Here is an 8,606-nt window from a genome sequence, read left to right on the forward strand (position 1 = left end):
ACAAGAAGTGAAGACAGGACAGGCCGCGGATGATGACCAATATCGTCGTCCAAGAACGCCTGTGAATTTGTTGTGACAGAGATTTTCTTATGTATGGAGAATATTTAGGGGAGAATTATTTTTTAAATTATGGATTCATCGCCTTCCTTGGAAACTGTCTATCAGGCTGTGTTTTCCCTTTACAACAACCCAAACCCAGCCGAGAAGGAAAAGGCCTCGGTATGGCTGGGGGAGCTACAAAGTTCCGTGAGTATTAACCTTAGTTTATTGAAAATGTCACACCTAACGAGTAGTTTTTCGTTCCGGGAGAACCCATCGGCCCTCGTATTAAATTTAATCTCACTACAATCCCGATTTGAGATTCGGAACGTCAAAAGTTGTGTGCACAATCACACGTCATAACCTGTAATTTCCTCGGACGTCGACCACTTTTTTGATCCTGGCACATGCCCTCTAGAAAAAAAAGAGACAAAATTAATACTTGATTGGTAAGAAGCTGATAATAATGACGAAGTTTAAATTGAATTCAAAACTCGTCATGCTAAAAGATGCCTGATGTTTGGAAATCGAAACGAAATTTATATGCAATTTCTTCATCAACCGACAAGTGCATATTAAAATCTCTTTTTTTATTGCTGGATAAATAAGTAGTTCATTGTGTTAGAAAATTAAAACTGAAGATTTAAGATTTTTGGAATTGGAATTTTGAAAAAAAATTATTTCCCTGCATTTCATATTTGTAGCTGAGGAGCGTGTAGGAAAACTTAAACTCTTGTTTCTACAGGTGTTTGCATGGAAAGTAGCGGACGAAATGTTGCAGCAAAAACGAGATGTAGAATCTTGTTACTTTGCTGCACAGACCATGCGTACAAAGATACAATTATCATTTCACGAACTGCCTGCAGAGGCTCACAATTCGTTGAGGGACTCTTTGATGAATCACATATCTCAGATAAACGAGCACACCAGCAACGTCATCGTTACACAGGTGTGCATGAATTATACAATTGACAAGGGCCCATGGAATTTCAAATATTTTGCCTTGAATGATAGCCAATTATTTTTCATTGGTATTTTGAATTTTTTTCCTTCTCTGTCTCGGTATATTAAGACTTTCTTTACTTCTAGCTATGCTTAGCACTTGCAGATCTCACTCTGCAAATGTGCTCATGGCAAAAGCCAGTCGTTGATTTAATCAACAGGTTTGGCGGTGCCACAGCTAGCTTATGGCCACTCTTAGAAGTTATGACGGTCTTACCGGAAGAAGTCAACTCCAGATCTCTCAGGTGAGTTGCTCATATTTAACATAAAAAACAAACTTGTATGTATTTTCTAAAATCCCTTGAAAATCTGATGTTTAAATAATGCTAAATAACTGAATACATTGTTTCACCCTTTAGATTAGGTGCTAACCGGCGTCAGCATATTATCATGGACCTTAATGCTAGTGCCGATACGGTTACAGAGTTCTTGGTGAGTATTTTATTAATTTTTACTACTTTGTGCTTGTTTATTTATAGATCCAACATTTGGCTGTTAAAAAATCCCCAACTTTGGCTAGGACAATTTCCAAAAATTGTGCCTTTGAGATCTGTATATTGCGTTTTGAAAAAATCAATTGTAATTATGAAACTAAAGTTAGTTCTGGTAGTGGGACATTCAATGAATTGATACTTTTCTTGGCAGAAAGTTTGCTTAGAAAACTGTGGGGACAATGCACAAATTCAGGTCAGGATCCTTCGATGCTTTACCAGCTGGGTAGCAGTTCATGCGATATCCCTTCAAGCTGTCGGAACCAGCGACGTTGTGGCGTACGCTTTCCAGGTAAACTAAACTCTGTGGTTACTGAAGAGTGTGAAATTTTTGTATTAACGAAATTTCAAATCACAATTGGAATGCTCATATTATTTCTCATTTGGTGATGGGAACACATAGGAATAAAAGTTCATTTCAATTTTTTAAAGTCTTTGCTTGTTGTAAATTTTGCTTGATCATTTGTGCAGGTGCTCGGTAACCACATGACAGGATCACAGCTACATGAAGTAGCCACAGATTGTGTCTGTGTTTTGCTGCAGTCATTGAAAGACGAAGGCTGCACGAATCATAGCCAAAGTAACGGCGAGATAGAAATGCAACTGCAGCAGCTTCAACTGTGTGTCTTCACTAGCGTGATGAATCTTGAACAGCCGTATCACTTATCTGTCGCCCATGAAGATATGGAGAAGTACTTCGAATTCTATTATCTATTTTTTTTTTCTTGAAAGATACCTATGTATAACATTTCTTTCTCAATTTCGCGAGTTTATTGAATTGATGATTCACTGATACTATTATGCACACTCTATTTTCAACAGATCCGTGAATTACTGTCGTATCTTCACGGAACTCGCTGAGTCTTTCTTAGACACAATGGTTAACGGTTGCCTGGAAGGCAAGCAACATTATTCAGTGAAGATACTTGATCTAGTACTCACCTGTGTGGGGCATCACGACTACGAGGTAACATAATGAAAGGGTCCACTACGAACATTTTTCAGTTTTTTACCTCTTTCTATCACTCAATGAATTATCTCAAAGCATGTGCCAGATAAATAACATTTCAGCCAATCACTCTTCTCTTGTAGGTCGCAGAGATCACTTTCAACTTGTGGTACAGACTGTCAGAAGATCTTTATCAACGAAATAGCGACGATCTTAACACCACTTTTAGACCCCACTTTGAACGACTTGTGGGAGCATTATGCAGGCATTGCCAAATGGAACCAGATCACGTAAGTAATGCATTTTATGCATAAGCCTCAAAATTTCTTCGAGACTTTTTGTGAATAACGAAAAAATTTTACCAGTTGGGTCTTGTCGAGGAAGGTGGAGGCGGCGAGGACTTTGCCGATTTCCGAGGCCGTGTGTCCGAGCTAATCAAGGATGTAGTATTTGTTGTGGGCAGCAGTCACTGTTTTCGTCAAATGTTCACGGCCTTAACAGGTGCTATAGGGCCACAGGGCCAACAACAAACTCCAACTTGGGACTCAAGTGAAGCAGCACTTTTTGTAATGCAAGCTGTTGCCAAGAATATCTTACCGTAAGTCCTTCAAGTCAATATTCACATCGTCTTCTTTGTAAATCAAGATAAACGAGACAAATAAGATCGAACTTGGAGATTATGCGTGATACTGAAATCTCGTTGTGGATTGGTATCACGATATTGTGTACAATATCTACAATTGAGCATGATCACGTTTAATACCGTAAGTTTTGCTTTATTGAAAAAAAATATTTTTCTCATTATATTTACAGAGAAGAAAATGACGTGGTACCAAAAGTTGTTGAAGCAATTTTGAATCTACCCGAGAATACGCACATAGCTGTACGACACACTAGCATTTTGTTATTAGGAGAACTTTGTGAGTGGATAGAGAGGCACCCCCAGTCCTTGGGTAATAATAACCATCTCGTTGTTGTATCTCAACCCCTCGTGCTCATGAACAGTGAATTCTGATTGAACCCTCGTACCATTTTAGTGCAGTTGTATTAAATTTCTCCCGTTTAGTTCAAGTTGCAAGTGTATTGCCCTTCCATATAATTGTACTTATGGATTTCACTGTTGATGGATTTCGGAGACCGAAGAACGAGGAGAGACCAGCTATTCATAAAAATATCCTTTTTTGGTTGGAAATGAAAAAATTTTATTCTGATTACCTGTTGATATTAGAGCCGGTCTTGAACTTCCTTCTGGCATGTCTGAGCCAAAGAGGTTTGGGTGGTGCTGCCTCTGGGGCACTGCAAAGCATTTGTGCCGCTTGTCCTAAGCACATGGCTGGACATTTTCCAGGGCTTCTACAGATTGCACGATCTCTAGACAGTTTTGCGATCACCAATGATGCTGCAATTGGGTTGCTGAAGGGTATGATATTTTGCTTTGCACAAATTTTTTCTCTTATTAATCAGTAGTCGAATATTTTTCCAAAAATATCTTGTACTGCAGTGTTCTCGCAAATCTGTGAAATGAAAAACATTAAGAAATTGTAACCGATGAGAAACAAATAGAAGTTGTACGAACTGCCTTCATTGTAAACAGGTGTTTCTATGATTCTGGCTACATTGCCTCGCGATGAAATTGGCCCAGCAATGAAAGAGCTGTGTTGGATTCAGGCTCGACCATTGTGTCAGCTCATTGAATCGAGAGGAATTCCTATTGAGAGAGGAACCAAAGCAGATCCAGTTGTGTGGTTGGATAGATTGGCAGCTATCTTCAGGCATACGAATCCTCGCATCGATAACCCAGTCGAACCTCATCCCTGTCAAAGTGTCATCACTGAGGTACTTGAATCTTTACTTACAAGTTAATTTACGAGTACCATACACATCAGTAAAGAGACAAGAAAGGAAACGGAATATTTTCTCGGAAAAATACCACACCTTAATTGCAGATAAGAATAGCATTAGGTGCAAATTTTTATTCATTTTACACTTCGTAGATGTGGCCTGTACTGTCAAACGCTTGTCATACGTATCAACAAGATTCCAGACTGATGGAAAGGTGCTGTCGTTGCCTCAGATTTGCTGTAAGATGTGTTGGCAGGCATTCGTCTCACCTTCTTGAGCCTCTTGTCAAACAGGTATGTGTTGCAATGGAGATTTAAACTTCAACTTGGCTGCAGAATAATGTCATGTCTCAGAAGAGCTCAAGCCTGTCGACTTCGCATAAATATTGCCTAACAAGTAAAAAAATACTTTTCCAGATCGTAGAACTGTACAGTAGTCATCAGCATAGTTGTTTCCTGTACCTTGGTTCAATTCTCGTTGACGAGTATGCGACAGACGCAGATTGTGTATCTGGGTTACTGCGTATGCTTGAAGCTTTCGTTGGTCCTGCCTTTGCAATCCTCCAGCGACCTGATGGATTGAAAAATCATCCAGATACTGTGGACGATTTGTTTCGCCTGTGTGCTAGGTAACACACGCATTTCAACTGCAAATATTTGATTATCATTGATATAAAATAGCAGATACTAAGAATAATTACAGCAAATTTCCAACACTCTCATCAAATTTTTGCCAACAGGTTTCTGCAGAGAGCTCCAGTAGCATTTTTACACCTAGCGGTTCTCGGAAATGTGGTTGAATGTGCTCTGCTAGCCTGCAGTCTCGATCATAGGGACGCCAACGCTTCTGTCATGAAGTTTTTCTACGACTTGATACATAGTGGTAGGAATCATGAGGTAAGTAGGTAGTAAAAATAAAGCCTCCAGTTTACTTATGTGCGAGAAAAATTGATAGACATTGTTTCATAGATATTGTGATTAATATATTACATAGTAACTAATTCTATAATACAATTCTTAGAGCCAACCTGATTTTGAGATACGGAAACAGCTGGTTCGAGGAATAGTTAATGATAAGGGACAGACTTTGGTAGCTCGACTCATCCATGCCTCCGTCTTTTCTCTACACTCGTACATGCTGTCCGACGTTGCCGAAGTCATCATTGAGCTTGCCCTTGTTGACAGAGAGGTTTGTACATGGTTATTTTATTAATAGCACGAATCAGTGCCAGTAAAGCGATGAGAACAACTTTCCTAATACTGAGTAATTCATCAAGACTGTCTTGAGATGGGATCAAATATATCTTCACAAGTTGCGAACTTCTGTTGAACGCAATTTCGTTCGTTTAGTTGGTTTCAAGGTGGCTGGAGGAAGCAATAAAGGCGATGCCAACTCAAAATGCTGGCGGAAGTCCAACAACAACACCTGCTCAGCTTTTGGAATTTCACAACGCAGTAATGAGGTATTGCTAAGAAACATATGCGTGTGTGTGTGTGTGTGTATTAGTAGCTGGGTAATAATTCATCAGGAAAATTCGTTTTTACGGGTGTTACTGAGAGGAATATAAATCGTATTATGTTCAGGGTTTTGCATATGAAGTCATGACCTACCAAATCGATAAGAATTAATTCTGAATGAAGTTCATTTGTGTTACAGGGCAGACACTCCAAAAACGGTCTCGCATGCTCTACGGAACTTTGCCCGGCTATTTCGTTGATGTGGAGGTATAAAGAAAGAACATTAATTCCACAACACAGTGGATAATGCCAGTCTGGTAAAACACCCTCCGTCTTGTTAAACGTCAGGGATTAACTGATTTCGTACTGACATTAACAACTAATACACCAGAGAAATAACAAGACAGCGTTATATCTAGCTAATAAAATTAATTTAGTTTCAGATGCAAATTTACCACACGCCAATTAAAAAAACGAGTATTTGTATGGATTCAGAAATACAATAGAAATAAATACATTAGTTTTTTTTTTTTTTAAATGGTTCTAGAAAGGTTAAACTTCAAGTTACTGGATATTACCATCATTTGTTTGTAAAACCTTACGTCACGACTGAAATTCTCGGCTTTGGAAGTACTTCGGTGGGTACGTTTATTTTACAGTTAAGATCGGACGTTGAGCAAGATTGCCATGGCTAGACAGAAACCGTTGATGATTGATTTATGAATAAATATTTGCCGTAGTTAGATATTGATGAATAAGGTATAACATAATATACTATAATATGCTTATCAATGTGTAACTGCTGGTGGTATGAATTAGATCTAGAAACCTCAAAGCCTGAAGATTTTTCGCACTACCTATTACCGTTTAGGTATAATGCGTCTAGTCAAAAACAAGAAGCAAAGATTCGTGTCTGCATATGTGAACTGAATAACCCATACAAATGCACTTTTAAATTGATGTGTGGTAAATTTTGAAGGATAAATCCGAAATAAGTGTCACTCTCAGAGATAGCCGCAATTTTCAATCAATGCTTTTTCTAAACGGCCAGAATAGAATATACGTACAATACCTACGTCAATTTTGTTTATCAGCATTGAGACAGTTGTGACTACATTTCTAGCGGAATTATCTTCTCACCAACACGTGGCACATTTTTTTAATCACGTTTGACAAATCGCGTTCTGAATTCCAATGAGTAATACACATTATGTATGTTTTCTAATATGAGTTCTGGAAGATATTTATCTCCCCGCATCCGCTTTTCTAGCATTATTTAATCGAAATCAGCAGTAGTTCTAAAACTATAAAATACGCTGATAACATGAAAGAGTGCATTAAGCTCGAATTCATGAGATGATTTTTATCTCTCGCTTCCCGTTTTATTGATGAATGACGTCAAATTGCATTGCATATTAAAAGTCATCTTCCATTGACATGAATATAGATTTATGTACGTGAGAAAATATTGTGTACAAATGTAAGAGTATCTAGAAGTAATCCTATTATGCGAGCTCAGGTTTATTAAACCTATGTAAATAACAAGTTTTACCATTTTATCAAGACTATAACCAAGCATATATGACCAAGATATGACTTTTCATTCTCGTATTCTGAATTTAATTTCATTAAATGCTTCTTTGCATGTTTTTTGTGAGCATCCAATAACCCGCATTCGCGCGCACTCCAACATAAAGCATATATTCCATTTTGCATGTTTCTAATACCGGTTCTTATTCGTTTTTCGTCACGTTGAACCAATGCAAAGGATTTATTTTCCTGTTTTTCATCATTTTTTTCTTGCATTTTGATGTAGCATAGTTCACGAAATTTGGTGGAACTCTATACATGATTTAAAAAATTTTGTTTGGTTTTTACAGTACACAGGGCAAATGACATCTTGAAATTTATCATATTTAACATATCTGTAGTGAAAATACTTTTCATCTCCTGCGACTTGTTATATCTGTCTATGTAGTAACGATTGTGACTCGACAAACAAACATATATACAAGTGTTTATGTACCGACGTTGCCATCTCTGAAATGAAGAAAATTTATAGTTATTATGGTGAACATCACCTTAATATAATTGATAGTAACTCAATGAATATCTTCCAGAAACTGTAGACAATAGGTTTTGCAATTCTGTTTATACGGTACACAAATTCCATCGTGTTTGGGGTAACGTGGCATCTATACTACATATACATATGTGTAATTTATGGTAAATTAAACGAAGGTGCGCGTGAGGTTTTTTTTTTTCTATGTGCGAATGTGATGTAGAAATCGAAAGAATAGTGAGTATATGTGTTTGTGAATGTTTGGATGCGAATATTAGAGATGCGATAATGAAACATGACTCGTGTCACAGACGTATATTACACCTAAGGTTTACTATTAGATAGTTTTAAGAAATCTATTCTAGTAACTAATATTGTTGACAAAATTGTGTAAAATTTTGAGCCCGTTTTTAACATTCATAAAATCATTTGATAATTGACTATGTGATCAATTTTACGAAATTCAACGAAATATCTATCGTTACACCTTCACGCAATGTGATTTTTCGCTTACCTTTTTTCAATTTATTCTTTTCTTGATCATATTTCCATATAATTTTTATTTTTTTTTTCGCAACTTGTAACTCTTTCCCGCGATGAAAAGTGCTTGATACCAAAGATTATCTACCTTCCACAATCCTACCTATCGTCGCACCTACTTTCACAGTAACACACAATTACAAGTTTCGGCCGTTCAGTAATTTCGTGGATTTTATCATAACTTCGAAAGCCCTTCCAATCTCTATTGTCTCCTACTTATGACT

At 37.4% G+C, this 8,606-nt stretch overlaps 1 protein-coding gene across 1 annotated transcript; it reads left to right on the forward strand.

Moving 5' to 3' along the window:
- The first annotated feature begins 17 nt into the window (after positions 1–17).
- On the forward strand, positions 18–6,443 carry LOC124407028 (transportin-3). The gene is made up of 18 exons (XM_046882815.1): positions 18–246; positions 785–988; positions 1,129–1,286; positions 1,401–1,473; positions 1,687–1,824; positions 2,004–2,224; positions 2,355–2,499; positions 2,625–2,771; positions 2,847–3,079; positions 3,295–3,434; positions 3,710–3,901; positions 4,076–4,317; positions 4,476–4,616; positions 4,740–4,951; positions 5,063–5,219; positions 5,344–5,511; positions 5,673–5,785; positions 5,980–6,443. The coding sequence occupies exons 1-18, from the start codon at positions 130–132 to the stop codon at positions 6,038–6,040; spliced, it is 2,862 nt and encodes a 953-aa protein (XP_046738771.1). The 5' UTR covers positions 18–129; the 3' UTR covers positions 6,041–6,443.
- Positions 6,444–8,606: the final 2,163 nt, after the last annotated feature.

The sequence above is a fragment of the Diprion similis genome, chromosome 6 (assembly GCF_021155765.1).
Source record: "Diprion similis isolate iyDipSimi1 chromosome 6, iyDipSimi1.1, whole genome shotgun sequence".
Classification (NCBI taxonomy): Eukaryota; Metazoa; Arthropoda; class Insecta; order Hymenoptera; family Diprionidae; genus Diprion; species Diprion similis.

What these genes read in the sequence shown, in the direction of transcription:
- LOC124407028 (XM_046882815.1), top strand. Translation starts at nt 130, where the DNA reads ATGGATTCATCGCCTTCCTTGGAAACTGTCTATCAGGCTGTGTTTTCC. An exon ending in TGGGGCATCACGACTACGAG is followed by an intron (nt 2,500 to 2,624) that starts GTAACATAATGA and finishes CTTCTCTTGTAG; the next exon opens with GTCGCAGAGATCACTTTCAA. An exon ending in GTCAAAGTGTCATCACTGAG is followed by an intron (nt 4,318 to 4,475) that starts GTACTTGAATCT and finishes TACACTTCGTAG; the next exon opens with ATGTGGCCTGTACTGTCAAA.